Source organism: Pterocles gutturalis, unplaced genomic scaffold (genome assembly GCF_000699245.1).
Source record: "Pterocles gutturalis isolate BGI_N339 unplaced genomic scaffold, ASM69924v1 scaffold12888, whole genome shotgun sequence".
Lineage (NCBI taxonomy): Eukaryota > Metazoa > Chordata > Aves > Pterocliformes > Pteroclidae > Pterocles > Pterocles gutturalis.
In genome coordinates, this window is record NW_010120613.1 from 5661 (window position 1) to 22790 (window position 17130).

At 39.7% G+C, this 17130-nt stretch overlaps 1 protein-coding gene across 1 annotated transcript; it reads left to right on the forward strand.

The window, feature by feature from the left end:
* Positions 1–532: 532 nt before the first annotated feature.
* Positions 533–16529, forward strand: CXADR (coxsackie virus and adenovirus receptor). The gene is made up of 7 exons (XM_010076972.1): positions 533–785; positions 12166–12332; positions 12998–13202; positions 13587–13742; positions 15089–15211; positions 15545–15683; positions 16045–16529. Exons 1-7 carry the CDS (start codon positions 533–535, stop codon positions 16310–16312), a joined length of 1311 nt encoding a protein of 436 aa, XP_010075274.1. The 3' UTR covers positions 16313–16529.
* The last annotated feature ends 601 nt before the right edge of the window (positions 16530–17130 follow it).

Genomic DNA, 17130 nt, shown 5'->3' on the forward strand with positions numbered 1-17130 from the left:
TACTTGTTCATAGCTCGGAAGAGCCGAAACCCCTTTACTCAAGTGAAAATAATGTGGCTGCTCAGTTGAGTGTTTGATTGTACTTAACTCCCTGATGCATTGACTGACAGATGCACCTAACACATTCACACTACAAAAGAGCCGCTTCATTCAGTTTGCTTTTAAATGCCATCAAATTGTCAGGAAAAAAAATCAAATAATGTGACTTGATTGCTTAGTGGCTGTATAAGCCTTCAGTACTGGTTTGTAATGGGAAAATAAGTGGCCTGCAGGGCTAAAAGCAAAAACAACCCGTGCAGCTGATGTAGACTTGGTAGAGGAGAGGCAGGCTTTCATATGAAATTGTGTCAGGATTTGGGTTCTGATTTTTTTTCTTTTTTTTAATTTTTGCTTTGACTGTAAAAAGTCTTTGTAATGGTTGGCCCTCATTTCATTTTACACTTCTCAGTACTATTTCTAGATGGTTCCTTAATGGCTCTGAAGCGGTCCGAAAGCACAGTTTCGCATTACACCATGCCATCTTACAGATGTGATGTGGTTACATCTGATGTCACTTCATGTGTCCATCAAGGTTGTTGCTACTTCTGGTGATGGTGTTGGGTTCCTTCTTCCCTCCCTTGTGTCAGAGCAGCATCGCACAGCTGCTGCCGGAGTCCATTTGGCTGATACAAAAGAAAACTTTTTTCCAGAGTGCGTTGTTTTGCTGTTGGGTGAGTTCACTGATTCAAACCGCTTTGTGGCTGTGCAGTGCTGGCTCACCCTGGGAGCTGGCAGCAGCATGGCTGGTGAGTGTAGGTGTCCTGTGAAATGGCTCTCCATGGGTGGGGTTTCCTGGCAGTGTAAGCAAACCCTTATCAAGGCTAGGGCAGCCTCGTGGCTTTTCTGTCGCAGGCTTTGTGCTCCTGCCACATACCTTGTGCTGGGGGGACACTCCTTCGGAGAACCCCATCTGGAGAGGAAAAGCAAAACTTCCTATGCAGTGTCAGTTTTTAGTGGAGTCAACTCTTTGCTCTGGCTTTCTGCCTTTTTGCATGAAGCGTTATACTGGTGTAAAGGGAGGCAATGGGATCAAACCTGGTAGTGAGAGGTCAGGACCTCAGCAAATCCCAAGTATTCTAGCTGTCATTCCTTTAATGCTGCACGCTGAAGTAGGTCATGCTGGATTTAAATGTGACAGAGCATCAAAACTCAGAACTCATAGCAATCTTCTGTAGATGTTGGGCCAAACAATACTTCTGTGCTTAAAATTAAGATTAATCTGAATTTCTATTACAATATTCCCCCCCCTTTATGTTGCCCTTCCCCAAAAGCATATCCTTTCTTTCAGTAATGGGATACAAATGCTCCCTCTCAATGAATGCTCCCTCTCTCAACTTGATAAGCACAAATGCTCCCTCTCTCAACTTGATAAGCACGTCCCTCTCTAGTAAGGTCATCAACTGCTGCAGTTGCTAGGATACTCGGCTGGTGACTTTGGGTTTAGCAACAAAGAAACTTCAAGAATGTGCTGAACAAGTAAGGAGGGCAAGGACAGTTGCAAAAGGAAAGGGATGTTGGATAGAATCTGAAAGCAAAGGGGATGTAAGGGAAAAAATGAAAGTTGTGAGGGGGAAAAAAGTAAAATATCAGTAAAGCTTTAGCCCATGAGTTTTAGGTTTTTTAGTTTCATAACTTCTAGCTAATCTCAGTGAATTGCAGTTAGGAATGAAATTAAGCTCATGCTTTGTATTTGCAGGGTTGGGGTTATTTGTAGTTCTCTTTGTAAGTCTTAAAGTTAAGATTTTTTTTTTTTAAATTGGATTGGGAGAATGCATAACGTCTAACTAATTGTGCAGTATGTTTGAAACTGGGGCATGGGGTATGCAACACTACACGAATTAGAGCTAGTTAGTTAATGCTGTCTGAGGACATCCAGACTGAAAGAGCTTTTTTTTTTTTCAGTCTTTGAAGAAGTATGCTTAGCCTATTTCATGTTGTTTTAGTTTTGTTTGGTTGTTTTTTGTTTTTGTTTTTTTTTCTTGTGTGATCTGACAGGATTTGTGGATTCAGGTGAACTCTGGTAGGTACTCAGTAACTTAATGGTTACTGTCAAATCGATGTATTTTGTCAGATTTGTCAGGCTAGGCCAGTGTGGGATTGCTTCAGCTTTGGCTTCTGTTTAGAGCAGATCACCTTAAGGTGGTATGTGTGGTGTTCTGAAGGGGATTAGGTCTTTTTGAACTGTTCTGCAGAAATTGTGAGCTTAGAGTGGCAAAACTTCAGTCTTTGGAACTGGTCTCATTTTCAGTGGTTGCTGAAAACCGTGTTTCTTCTTTCAGTCTGGGGATCAGACAGTAGAAAGGAATGTAAGGCTTAGTAGTGGGGTCCTCTTTAATTGTGGAAGCAGATGAAAAGTCAGAAATAGTCAGGGAGAAGGTAAAGCTATGATTTTAATAAGTAATGTCATCCTGATTACTTTAAGGGTAGCTTTGCCCAGTAAGTGTGCCTCAGAAAAGTGGTGCTTCTCCCACCCATCCCATTGCTTGAAGGAAGTGAAGTTTGGAAATACAAACCCACCGTTTTGAGACCCAGCAGCAGCAGAGTTGACTGTCCGGGTGGTAGAACTTTGCCAGGCTTATTCTGACGTGCAGGGTTTTTTGGTTTGTGGTTTTTTTGTTTTTGTTTTTTTTTTTTTTCCCCCCATATTCTGCTTTAAATGCTCCTGCTGTTTCATCAGCCTTCTCTTTGTAGCTTATAGCAGAACCTTCCTCCATGCACATAAGGCTTTTAGCTGTGGAAAAAGTGTCCTGAAGACTTAACCAGACCAGAGGTCTGGAAGTTTGGTCTCTCAGCTTAATTTCTGCTATTGGCAAGGGAGCTGAGATGAAATGTGAGAGAGGTTTAGAGTCTTGCCTCTACTGACACCAAGTGTCCATCTAAAACTGAAGCTCTTTTATCCAGAAATTGCTTTGTGGATTTAGTTTCCTGAACTATGTTTATATTTTGTCTGGGACTAAATGGACTAGGAAGGAGGAGACAGTGTTTGGAGCAAGGACTGGGAGCCAAACCTCTTATTTTCTAGGTGAGTGCTTTTATTCCTGGATTGTCTTAATTTCTCTGGCTCCATAAACTCTATATTTTCTCCATAGCAGAAGGGCTTCACTAAGGTGTGTGACTCTGATTAGCTTAGAGAGTACTGTCCTGCAAGGTATGAAATGCAGGTGTGAACATCTTTTGTCTGAATGTTAAATTGCTGTCTTTGGGGTTTAATCAGTGTTCTGCCCAGTGGACTTAGGCTACTATAGAGAGGCAAGTTTTTATTGTAGAATCATAGAATGGTTTGGGTTGGAAGGGACCTCAAAGATCATTGAATTCCAACCCCCCTGCCATGGGCAGGGACATAAACTAGGCCAGGTTGCTCAAAGCCCCATCCAGCCTGGTCTTGAACACCTCCAGGGACGGGAAATCCACAGCCTCTTGGCAACCTGTTCCAGTGCCTCACCACCCTCACAGTAAAGAATTTCTTCCTAATATCTAGTCTGAATCTGCCCTCTTCCAGTTTAAATCCATTACCCCTCATCCTGTTGCTGCATGCCCTTGTAAAAAGTCCCTCCCTAGCTTTCCTGTAGGCCCCTTTCAGGTATTGAAAGGCCACTGTAAGGCTCCCCCAGAGCCTTCTCTTCTCCAGGCTAAACAAGCCCAACTCTCTCAGCCTGTCCTCACAGGGGAGGTGCTTCAGCCCTGTGATCATCTTAGTGGTTCTCCTCTGGACTCTCTCCAGCAGTTCAACATCCTTCTTGTGTTGGGGGGGCCCAGAGCTGGATGCAGTACTCCAGGTGGGGTCTCACGAGAGCATAGGAGAGGGGCAGAATCACCTCCCTTGACCTGCTGGCCACGCTTCTCTTCATGCAGCCCAGGATCCGTTTGGCTTTCTGGGCTGCAAGCACACATTGCCAGGTCATGTTCAACTTCTCATCAGCCAGCACCCCCAAGTCCTTCTCCTCAGGGCTGCTCTCAAGCCATTCTCTGCCCGGCCTGTATTTGTGCTTGGGATTGCCCTGACCCATGTGCAGGACCTTGCATTTGGCCTTGTTGAACTTCATCAGGTTTGCACGGGACCACCTCTCAAGCCTGTCCCAATCCCTCTGGATGGCATCCCTTCCCTCCAGCGTGTCCACCACACCACACAGCTTGGTGTCGTCGGCAAACCTGCTGAAGGTGCACTCAATCCCGCTGTCCATGTCAACAAAAGATCTTCTCTCTAACCTTTTTGGATTGGGCCTTTTTGAGGTTTAAGTAGAGGGATATGTAGTGGGTTAATGTCAATAGCTTTGGAAATGTTCGATTTAGAAGTGCTTGATGCTTCTGCGAAGATGGTGTGGGGTTTTTTTACTGCTTACTGTTAACTGTGCTTTTCTATGAAATTTGTATTGTAGCATTGTATGATAACCACAGAGTGTCAAGTGTGGGAAAAATGTGGTCTGTGGAGCATATAGAACATTTACTGTTTAGCACTTTTGATACTAGCAGGACAGTGCTTTCTTTGTTAGAAAAGGCTTTGTCATTTGCCTTTATCAGCAGGGCATTATCCCAAAAATCTGAATTCTCTGCAGTTTTGCAGTCATTACATACTAAAACCAAACCTGCTGTTTGGATACATAACCACTATAGATTCAGGTGCAGTAATGCTGTGCCATTTTTTTATTTTCTTGTTTTATTCGCTGCTGCATGATTATCTAGCTTTTTGTAGTTTCTTGCCTGTTGCTTACTTGTTTCTTTCACTCATCTCATTCTTACTCTTACCTCAGGTGAGGTTGCTGTGAAGGCTAAGTGTTCTTTGGTACCTAGCTGCCTGACTGAATTAATAGGAAGTGTATTGAGCTAATACGTATTTTGGATTCTGTTGTGAAACATTTGATGAGAATATCTATGTACTTTGGCTATAAAAGGGTATTTTAGAGTTTCATTGTCACATCAGAAGTTCCCAGATCTGTCAAATTTGCTTTCTAAAGGGAAGACAACTAATTGTTTTATCCTTCTATTAAACTCCTGTTTTTATTCTTCATTGCCATTGTTCTTTTACCATGTTAAAGAAAACTCATAAGCGACCTTTCTTTGTGTTATTCCATGTCATATGTCCCATGGAAAAATAGTGAAGTTGAGAAAATAAGCATGATTAGAGCTGGTTGAAGAACTGGAATTGATTTTTTTCCCTTCACTCTCTGTCCCCTCAAGTTGCTCAGCCTGAATTTCTGAAGCCTGATACAACTTCTACAGACACGGAGGTGGGGTTAACTCTGCCTTGGTCTGTGTTAGACCTCAGCAGGACCAGGGACGTGATGTTTTCAGGATTTGTTGCAGTATGGTGGTGCTTGCTCCAAGCTGTAGGGGTTATGACATTTTGGGCCCAAGTTCCTGAAAGCTATGACTGTAATGGGGCCTTGCTCCTGCTGTTGGAGGTAAGATACTGGAAATTGAGAACCCAAATTTGACACTAAGCTTTTTTGGCCTTTGGGGGTCTTGCTGGTAAAGCTAGGATTCAGTTTGTGATGCAGACAGTTATGATAAGTTGTTGCAAAACAGCACAAGCAAACTGTACAGCTTATGGCTGTCTTGGCTGTGCTGATCTGACTCAGCTCCTGGGTGCTGCAAAAATCACTGAAATGAGTAATGTCAAATATTATTTTCCCTTTACTTTTGCAAAGGCAACTTTTAATCCACTTAATCCTTGCAGAGGCTTGTTTTGGCATCACTTGAGGATACTGAAGTTTTGTGTAGTGAGGAAGCAGCAGAAGATTGTGAGATGGTGGTTACTTGTGGGGATTTCAGCCATGAAGGAGACTTAACGTTTGTCTTAGATTGTGCCAATAAACACTGGGAAGTCTCCCTCAGCTAGGCACTCCTCAGCATGTACCTACCTTGGTATGTACTCTCTACTTGCCAAGGGTGTGCATTTAACTTAAACTCCCTTGGTTATACAGGGCGTTATTTCAGAAATGAAGTTTTGAAATAAAATGTTGTAGAAATTCTGTCTGAGTGGAGGTGGGAAAGGGAAGAACTGGGGGACTTCGCTTTATGATGTCATGTCATTAGAGCTAGCTGAAAAAGGTAAGAGATTAATTGTGGATGAGAGACGTATTCAGAAGTAAAATGGAGATGGTGGGGTGGTGGTTCTTGAGACTGAAGTCTGTCAAGTGAAAAGATTTGATCACAGCTACATCTATAATCTGTATTTGGAAGAAGAGTCTAAGCTGAAGTACCTCTTAAGTTAATATTATAGCTCGTATCTCAAAGGACTAACATGCATTTCTGGTTGTGTTGTTAAGGCCTTATTCTGTGAAGAAGAGCATTTATGTATTTACAGCCATTCCTTGTTTACAAGCAGGTATTGACAAACAAGATGGTTTTTGGAAAGCCTGCTAGTAAAGTTGAAGTACTGTGAAAATGCAGACTGTGGATGGATCACTTGGCTTTAAGTACAGCAACATCTCTGAACTCAGCTCTTACTCCATGTAGAAGCAGGCAGTGCTTCTTTGCAGCTGTGCTCCCTTAGTGGTTGCCATTTCAGACATGCCTTTGAACCTGGCAGCAGCCCTGCCTTCGTGGCGCATCTCGCCTACTCCTGCCCCTCGTTGTGTGTCAGCCACCAAACCTTCTGCTCTTCCAGCTGATGGCGTTCCGCTCGTTACCCGCTTAGGGAGGGACTGTGTCTGCTGGGTTATGCAACAGCTGTAGCATAGCGCGATCTGGTGCCAGAAAATGGGTTTAAATTTGCACTTAAATCTGTGTAAACTGGCAATCCAGAAATTCAGTGTATCCTGAACTTGTAACTTTCTCCATTTAAATAAGAAACTAAATGCATAAGTAATCCATCTAATGAAAATTTGCTTTCTGTTATTTGTAAAGTATATATCACAACTCTGTTTGTTGGGATGGAGAAAGCTTTGCTGCATTTTAGGTTTTTGTCTGCTTTCTGTTTTGAAGATTCCTTTATATTAGAAAACAATTTCCATCAATTTCTATCAAACGTTTCATTTTTCCCAGATTATTCTTAAAATTGTTAATAAAGTAGTTTGTTAAGCTGTGTTCCACTTGAATGGTATTTGAAAGTATGCCCTGATATTCAGAATGAGATACAGTTTCTCTAAAGATGATACAAAGATGGTTTGCACCCCTTCAGAAATAATGCAAAAAACTTGTTCAGTCATGGAGATATTGTTTGCAATGCTCTTTAGGGTCAATTTCCCAGAGCAAGAGTATTTTATTCCATAGTAAGAAACTTAAATTTGAATGCTCAGAATCCAAAATGTGTATTGACTTCTTATGTTATTCTGATGTAAACTTATTATTCTTCATCAAAGAATGGTACTTGTTTATTCTCACTCAGTCACAAAGGTTCGTTCTTCTGTTTACCTCAACTGAATATGGCAGGTGCCACTATGTGCATTGGCTTCATATAGATCTTTAATGCAGTTACAGAGTTGTTTGTGGTGTATGTGACCTCAGTCTTCCAACCTTCTGCTCCAAGTAGAGTCAACACTGAGTACTTAGGTCTTGCCTCTGTCAGCTGTCACTAAATCACCTGTCCCATTTTCCTTCAGTTCTTTACTGCTCATATAGAGCTTTTCATAGAAGCTTTTCATGTTGCAGTTAGGTTTGCTTTTTTTCAGCTTTGATTGGGTTTTGACTTCCCTAGCAGGAATACTGGGCAATATTTCTGTATTCTTGCTTTGGTAGACTGTTCTTGTTTCCGCCTCTTTAGGCAGAGCTGCTGATTGATCTGCTTATTTTCCTGAGTGTTGGGATGTACTTTTCATGTGGTTAGAAGCAGTTGTCCTTAAATACCCACCGGGTTTCTTGAGCTCTGTTGCCTTTCAGAACTCGGTCCCACAGAATTCTACCTACTGAATAAATCAGCCTGCCCTTCTGAAGTTCAGGGTGTATTGGATGTGCTTTCCTCACTCCTCTCAGGATTTGGTCTCTACAGACAAGGCTGCAGTTGATGTTCACATCCACAGCAAGTTCTTTCATGTTTCGTTGAAAGCAATTCCAAGAAAGCATTGAATGGGTTGACCCATTTAGCATCAGTTTTTCCCTGAAATCTTTGAGAATTCTCCTATATTGTTTGTGTCCTGCTGTGTTGCCCTTCCAGTAGATGTCAGGGAGGTTAAAGTGTCCCACAATAACCAGGCTCTGTGATTTAGAGACTTTATGGAATTGTTGAAAAATATCTGCCTTCTTATGTTGACCATAGCGTTGCTCCTACAGCCCTCCTTTAATCATGACCCACAAGTTCTCAACCAGCCTGTTATCTGTCTTACAGAACAGCTTTCTGTGTTTCACCTGCTCCTTAGGGGGCAGTTCGCCTGCTGTTCTTTCCTTCCTGGCTTTCTTAAAAAGCCTGTATGCATCCATGACAAAACTACAGTTGTCTGAGCAATCCCACGTCTTAGTTACTCCAGTGTCATAGTTACAGCTATGACTATGGTACTTGAGGTGTTTCCCTTTTCAGCATGTCTTGTCCTTGACAAGGTCTCTCTTCCCTCCACCAACGTGACCCATGTACTTAACATGTCTGAATCTCCATTGCCTCCCTTAACTGCAAACTTCTATCACCATTCCCAATAGACCTCTCATTTAAAGTCTGTGTCACCAAATTTGATGAGGGTGTTCCTAACCGACTTTGTGAAGTGGATCCCATCTCTTAACTTAGTGGCCATCATTTTTCAGGGTTACTTGTGGCCATAAAAATTGCAATGGTGGTTCTGCAGTGAGTTGCTAACTTGCAGAATGCATCTCCACAAGCCTTTTCCCCTTCACATGAGAGGCCAAGGAGGACAAATGTCCCCTGGGGTCCCATGTCTTTCTTTGCCTCTGGAGTTTTCTAGTCACTCTCGATTTGCTCCAGGTCTCCTTTGTTAATAGCCTGGGTGCATGTGTGAGTAGGTAATAATAGTAGTTAGGAGAAAAAAAGAAAAGGCAATAGCGGTAATAATAAGGGGTAGTAGTTTAATAGTTAATAGTCCAAGGGTTGGAGGACCCTTGGCAATCTATCAGTCATGCTGATTCTGGCCAAACCTTTACCAGCATATCTGGCAGCAGATGTGTGTGTCTCCTCTCCAGAAGGGAATCTCCAACTGCTGCTACCTGCCACTCCCTTGTATTGCTAATACTTAGTTCAAACCCAGCTAGCTCTTACACCTGATTTAGCTGAAATACTTGCTGCTTCTGCCTGCCATTCTAATGTTGAAGAAAAAAAATAGAGTGGAAAATAGCTTTATGTGCTTGAGTTCTTAGTGTAAGAAAGAGAATGTGGAACACTTAGATTTAGAAGGCTCAGACCAATGTTTGGGTACCTCTCATATCAGCTGATGTGTGCGACAAGCTTCACATGCAGGAATGATTGTTGAGAGCTACCCTGAGGTTCATTGTGCTTCATCTTTCATTGACGTGTTTACGTGCAGTCAATGTGCGTGAACATACTCACTTTAAGAGTTTCAATTTTTGTAACAATCTTCTATGGGGGATAAATTTTTGGCAAGTCAGTTTAGGCTGTTGGGTTCTTCTTTTATTTGGCTTATGGTCACTATGTTGTTTCATATGCTTTGGATCAGAGAAATGAGTGCTGTAGTAGAACTTCAGCCTGAACTGTTTGCTATTTGTGGCTTTTAAAGCACTTTAAGCAAACTGCTCTGTGTTAGACAGGGCTATTGGAGCTGAGTTTCCTAGGCATGTGTCTCTGAAATGTAGTACCTCCAGCTTCTAACGTATTTTTTCTTCATTATTTCCAGTGTCCCTTTCTCAGTGTTCAGCCATCTGAATGAGAAACAGGCTGTGTAATGTCCACTTTGAAATTATAGTCACATGGAGTTGTCTGGCAATGAAGAGGCAAGCGATAGCTGAAGAATCTAATGCTTCTTAGCTATGTCAGACCATGCAGATAACTTCAGGGACTTCTGGTTGCACTGGACTGTTATTTCTGCTTTTGTATTTGAAATTGTCAAAGAGATGAACAAGTAATGGCAGAAGAGGGAGAGAAAACATTGATCGTACAAGTCCTGTTTGTTTAGAAAATTAGTCAAAAAAACCCCAACCCCCTATATATGAGGTTTTTAAGGAAGTAACATTGTAATCTATTTCATCACCAGTCACTAAACTGTACTTGACATCCCATCTCCCTTCTTTAATATTGTAAAATGAAAATGCAGAAATGCAGTTTGGAGATGAACTTGAGAATATTGTATTACAGTTCCCCAATGAGGCAGTGGGGGAGAGGGGAATGGAAGAGTATGGAAGTCTGAAAAACAGATTAGGAATTTGCATTCTTTGCTACTGTGCTTTATGGAAATATAAATGTACTCTGAACGTACCCATTTCTAAAGGTGATGGCTAGTAGTAGTTTTTGTAGTCTTTGTTTACGCAAAGCTGACCAAACTTAAGGATTACACTATAATATATTTCTCTAGTGAAATGGCCTGTTTAAGAGGTTTAGAATAGCTGGTTTTACACCTGAAAATCTGAAAGGATCCTTTAGAAGGAGAACAGCATCTGTCGCAAGTCAACCAATATTCATGGAGATCAGTATCATTTAGGAAATAGTATTAACTCAACCTAGTAGCAGAGAATTAGTTGCTCAGATATGTTTACTGTGGTCAAAAAAGAAGTGATACAAACCTGTTGGAATTTGAAAACGTATATGTGATTTCACCTAAATCTCTCTTGTACCACAAATTGATGTTTCCTGGGTTTTTTTGTCTCTCTTTTTTTTTTTTTTTTTTTTCTGGAATGAAAGTAATGCCATGCAAGGTAATACCATGAATGGTAGGAAGCAAAATAATCCTACCTAATGTGTAACTGAATGTTCGTAATTAACAATTGTGAAGGTCTTTTCTTGCAGACTTCTGTCTGGAATTTAGTATGACAGATGCTTTCTCTTTCTAAATAATTTTATTTTTTTTAAAATAGCTGTTAAAGATCCCTTTGTTTTGACACCAGGAAGAGCATCCAAAGACTATGCAGAGCAAAATCTTAGTAGAGTAGTTGTTGCAGTCTGATCTACTGCAGAAATGTACTACAGATTCTCTACTATATGGAGAAATGCATATGTTAGATAATAACTTGAGCTAGTGCAGAAGCACAAGTTAGACCATAAATGCACTGTTTATAGTAATTTTTAATTTTATGTCATCTGAGGCTGTCGTTCTGCAGATGCACCAAAATGATCTATCTTCTTCACACAGGCCACTCTTCTCGTGGCCTTGCATCTGTTGTGTCTGTGGTAACATCCGTGTGACTGTCTAGCTATGGTGGGCAGTAACCCACACACATAAATGACTGAAAATCTGAGCTTGGTACCCATCAAGGTGGACAAAACAGTGGATGTGCAACTGCCAAACCAGTGTCCATAATGAGCAAAGGGAGCTTTCTGCTTCCTGACTACAACGTATGGGTCTATATAATTGATGAGGGAAGCCTGTGTTTGTTGTAAAATAGGGAGAATCTTCTTTCAGGCCTTTTGGGTAAATCTGTTTCTGTCAGTATATAGATTCTTTTTCAGGTCTGAATTGAGGAAAATTTGTTGTTTGGAAACATGTTTTGCTTAAAGGCATGCAAATAAAAGGATTACACAGCCTTTTTTGAGGAGGTAGACAAGCAGAAAGGGTGAACAAATCTGAAAAACTCATTGAGATTTTTTGGAAAGAATTCAGTTGCCTGCTCTCTGTAAGTAGAAGAGCCCTTATACCTCAAGGCAGAGTAACTTAATTTGATTCTAACCCTGGACTTCACAATATTTCCATCCATCCTGGCAGACTTAATCGCTGTTCCTTGCTTTCATTTTACAATGAGGGAGTAGTGGCAAGGTGATTATCTAATAACTTGAAAAACCTCCTGTTGAAAACTTTTAGTTTAGCTTCATATGGGACTTTAATTGCACAAAAAAAAAAAAAAATGAAGGGATTGAAAGATGTAACTGCCTGTTGGATACAATTCCGAATGAACAGTACATGACTTTGTATTGTGTTCAGTAACATACTGCACAGAATCTCTTAAGCGGTGACAAGTCTGACTAATGGCATGATTTTTTTGCAGGAAGAGTATGTGATGGATTTGAATATCTACTAATAGAACACTTATGGTGAAAATTGCGTGTGAAGTGTTTGTAAAACACAAAATATATTTTTATAGGTCTAACGAGAAGCCTAACTATAACTTCATCTGACCGACCATTTGAAAAAGCACAAGGGGAAAAAGTTACGTTGCCATGTACTTTTGTACTCTCAGAAGAAGATAATGGCCCGCTAGATATTGAGTGGGTATTGATACCAGCAGATAATCAAAAGCAAGAAGAAATAGTAAGTAGAGATTTTTTTTTGGACAGTGTTAATTCAGTTGTTTGAGTAGTTCGGTGTATGAACTTTGTTACTGACTTTTTAAACTTGCACCTTTTCAGGTTGGGATGCTTGTGATCTTAACTTTCTTTGAAGTACCAGTCATATGAAATATAGTGGAAGTTTTGGATTGGGAGATTAAGTGTGAAATGTCAAGAAATTTCTCACTATAAAGAACTACTCTCAAATTAAATACGCTTCAGTTCCAAAAAGCAAGCTATGCTTTTGTACCTGCATTATTTTCCTGATTGAAAACTGATTTATGAGGATTTAATTTTAAATATATTAACTCTTTTAGTTAATAACTCTTCAGTTTCTTTGGAAGCCTTATCAAGAAGATGACTCCTTTAGTACACAGGTTTTACAGAATGAAATTAGAGCAATTTTAAACAGTTTTCTTTCCGCTAGCAATATGTCAGCATTGACTGCTACTTGGGCAGGTGTTTGGTTGGAGTATTCATTAGAGTACTGTGTGTGGTCATATTTTGAAGATTGAGATACTTGACTAGGTCAGACTTTGGGAATTACTGAAAACAGTAGAAAGAAACTGTCAAGAATCTGAAGGTACTAAATTTTTTTGACCATTTCAATGCCAAGTAGATTTCTGAATCATATTTATTTTTTTGTAGATAATTATGTATTCTGCAGACAGGATTTATAATGTTTATTACGCTTCTGTGACTGGGCGGATGCAGTTCAGTAGTCCTGATCCTGGATCTGGTGATGGTTCGTTGGATATCCTGAATTTAAAGTCAGCAGACACTGGCATGTATCAGTGCAAAGTGAAGAAGGCTCCTGGAGTTCAAAGCCAAAAAATACAGTTGACTGTACTTGGTAAGATAATGCTTTTCTTGAATTTTCAGTGACATTTTTAATGTGTTTATTCCGTCCTACCTTTGATGTTTAAAATGAAAACTATTGTTGGGCAAAGTCATACTGAATCTATGGTGATGCATCCGTTATTGAGGCTTTGGGGGGGTGGACATTATTCTATTCTGGGGAATGAAGGGAATAATATTCAGAATAATAGGGAATAATATCCAGAATAATTTTTTAAAACTCTGTGCCTAGCTTGTATTTCACAGAAAATCTTTCCATGTATAGAAATGGTTTGTTGCACAAGCTTTGTCTTCAGCAAAATGGACTGAGATACTAGAACACAACTAGTAAGCATTTTCATCATGACTGTTATTAATTCAATGATACTCTGTTTATTAGTAAAGCCAGCAAGAACTAAATGTTCCATTGAAGGATCACAGGAGATTGGAAAAGATGTTACCTTGAAATGTGCATCACAAGAAGGATCCCCACTTTTGTCTTATGACTGGAGGAGAGCATCTGGCACACAGGAGCTTCCTGCCACTTCTGTGCTGAGTACTGTCAAACTTTTATTGCTCTGAAATATTTAAGAAAGATGCTATTTGTATTTTTGTCTTGACTTGTGATCATCTCGTGCTTAGTGTAGAGTAGTTAGGATAAGTGTCACTTCTGCCCTCTCACTGGGTTAATGAAACTGACTTTGAAACAAGTTGTTTTCTTTTTTTCTTTTTTTTATTCATACTGGGAAATGTTTCAAATTTTAAGTTGAGACTCTTAGCATTAGGTTGCAGAGTCATGCTCACCTGTGCTTGAGTGTTGTGAGTTCTCTTGCTTGCTGATGTTCACTGCTTTTGTGCTCGAGTGGACAGTAGGGAAGAGTCAGAACAGTGTCTAGACTAGTAGTTAGAGCTGCCTTCAGGGAGGTGGAAATAAAAGTTTGAATTTTGTTTTATATCTCTGATTTCTTGTTTTGCAAGTGAACAGTTGATCACTAATGCCCTTCTCTGTTCCACTCAAGCCCTTGAGCTTCTGTTGTTATGCCCCTTATTTCTTCACATCACAAATTTGTCTCATGGTAACAGAAAAATCAATTGACAATATCAGTGCTGGACAAGAATGAGTTGAGGAAGTATGCAAAAGTGGCATGTAACTCGATAAAACAGTATTTGTTATGGGCTTGTGAATGTAGGTTTGGGGACACTGAACATGTTCTCAAGAACTGAACACTATGTGACTTCTTTAGCAGGAAGAGCTAAGTATTTGTGTCGTGCTTTGTTTCTGTGTAGTCTCTTGCAGTGCTGATGGCAAATCTTTTATCAGTTACAGCATACAAGCCACCTGAAGTTCATATAGTAGAATCTCACAAAGGTAGCTGTCAACGGCTTTGAAAGCCCTGGGGAAATACACTTTTTTTCACTGATTGTCTCCTACCCAGTCAGCATAGCTAGGCCTAATTGGTCACCCATTGGAGTGCAGTGTTCAGGTTAGATCCACCTCGTGTTGAGCATGGGTTCTGCAGGCATCTGAGTTGATAGAATAGGTTGAGACAGAAGGAAAAGAAGGAGGTACTTCTGGGATGCAGCTGATCTTTTGTATTTTAGCATTCTATGTTAGGATGAGAGAATTGGCCATTTTAACCATCTGTTCCTATCCAGTGACAGAGGAATTAATCTGTAGGCTTAATATTAAAGTTAAATGCTGTGGAATAAATTTCTAACAAGGTAAAAGACTTCCAAATAATAGTATTTTGCAGCATGATAGATTCTTGGTTTTATTTGGATATTATTTGTATAGGATTTTTTAGTTAGGGTGTCACTTATGTGCCGGATTAATAATTCTGTATATTAAATATGGAATTAAACTTTGGGAAATGGTAAACCTCTACCCTTTTTTGTTTGTAGATAAAAATACAGGGGAACTTCTCTTGAAAAATGCCTCTCGAGACTATTCTGGTACATACAATTGTGTTGCCTCAAACAGAGTTGGCACGGATGAATGTTCTGTTGAGCTGAATGTCACCCCCCGTAAGTGTTTGCTGTGTAACGGTCACATAGTGTTTGGCATATTAAAACTGAACAGTCTTGTCACTCTGAACTCCTGAAAGGTTAAAAAAACAACCCTGTTGTTAACTGATAGTTGCCACTTTGAGTCTTTACTTCCCAAAATTTTGCTTTTTTATGCAGAAAGCTGAAACTCTTATTACTGTTTTAAATGCATGTGATTGAAGCATACCCTCTGTGATTCAGTGATATAATATTGACCTGGATCATGTGCAAACATACTGTTTTTAATGTTAAAAGACGCTGGTCATATAAATTTGACACTTAACAAACAGCATTGTTATTTATCTGTTCTAGCTATAAATACAGCTGGTATAATTGCTGGAGCTATTATAGGAACTCTGCTGGGTCTTTCTATACTGGCTTTTCTCATCTTCTGTTGCTGTAAGAAACATAAAGACAAGAAATATGAGAAGGAAGTACATCATGATATCAGGTAACGACATCTCTAGTTTCTGAGCAGTATTATTTGAAGATTAACTTCTAAATGGTGTATTTCTGCAAGTAAAATACTTAACATTTGAGATTTCTGTCTTAATCTGGAAAGTTTATTAACATACTAACGGCTTGTCAGAGAACTTTTTGTTTTGAATATGATGTTGGTAGTCGTGTCTAACTTCAGTAAAGATTTTTAAAGTCAATGAATACTTGGTTTTTTTTTTTTAACTTAATATGTGAGCCTCTTTTTGCTGCTGTGTCAGAATAGAAAGAAACAGACTGAAAATTTGTTTTGTAAGCTCTCTCATAGTAGTGGTGACTGAACTCTTGTTTTGCAACTGGTTTTTTGTTTATTTCAGAGAAGATGTTCCACCTCCAAAAAGCCGCAGTTCAACAGCCCGCAGCTACATAGGCAGCAATCGTTCTTCTCTGGGTTCAATGTCTCCCTCAAATATGGAAGGATATACCAAAACTCCGTATAGCCAGGTCCCAAGTGAAGACTTTGAACGTTCTCCTGGTCAAAACCCAACCTTTGCACCTTCAAAGGTAGCTGCACCTAATTTAAGTAGAATGGGAGCTGTTCCTGTGATGATTCCAGCACAAAGCAAAGATGGGTCCATAGTATAAAATATTATTAATTTAAATGCTGTTTTTTAAATGTTCACTGTAAGTATGGAGGAAACTACTGTGTTCCATCCCTCATTTAAGCAATGGCATGCAATTTTCCTTGAAGAAAATGAACAAGTTAGTTTGAAAAGCCACCAATTCTTATTTTTAGTTTTGAATTTATTAGTGTATGACAGTTGAACCATTTGCTAAAAGCACTGAAGTTCCTGAATAGATATCGGACACTGAAGGTATTTGGACCTCTGGTAGGTCAGCTGATGTACAGTTCTGAATATGTAACAGTGAGACACAAGTGAGAAGTAACAAAAGCATTTCGTGTGTAGACCATGAAGTTTCTCAGAGTTCCTAAAACTTTATTCTTAATTTTGGAATAACAAATATTTTAACTTGGCCACTGTCTGATGGAGTTTCGGGGGGCTGAAATACTGAGGATGGCAATGAATTTGGTTTAAACTGAGTATTTATGCAGTTCTTTAACTTGATAATGTTTGTTTGGAGCATTTCTCGAGCTCTTATTTCAGGGGCTACCAGTTATTTGATTCGTTCAATTCATTTAATGAATCTATTCAGAATTTAAAATGTGAGTGGAAATGAGACCTTGCAAGCTCTTTGAAACATGACTTTTTTTTTGTAAGAACTAATTCTAGTTTGTCAGATTATACTGAAGTATTAAGTTATCTGATGCAGGAGGTCCTATCAGGTTGCTGGTAGTGGTATCTATAAGCTTTAAAAACTATAGATCAGCTGTTACTGTCACAGTAAGAATGAATATGGATCTCTATACAGGTCTTAAGTTAATTGTACCTTGCATTTTCCAA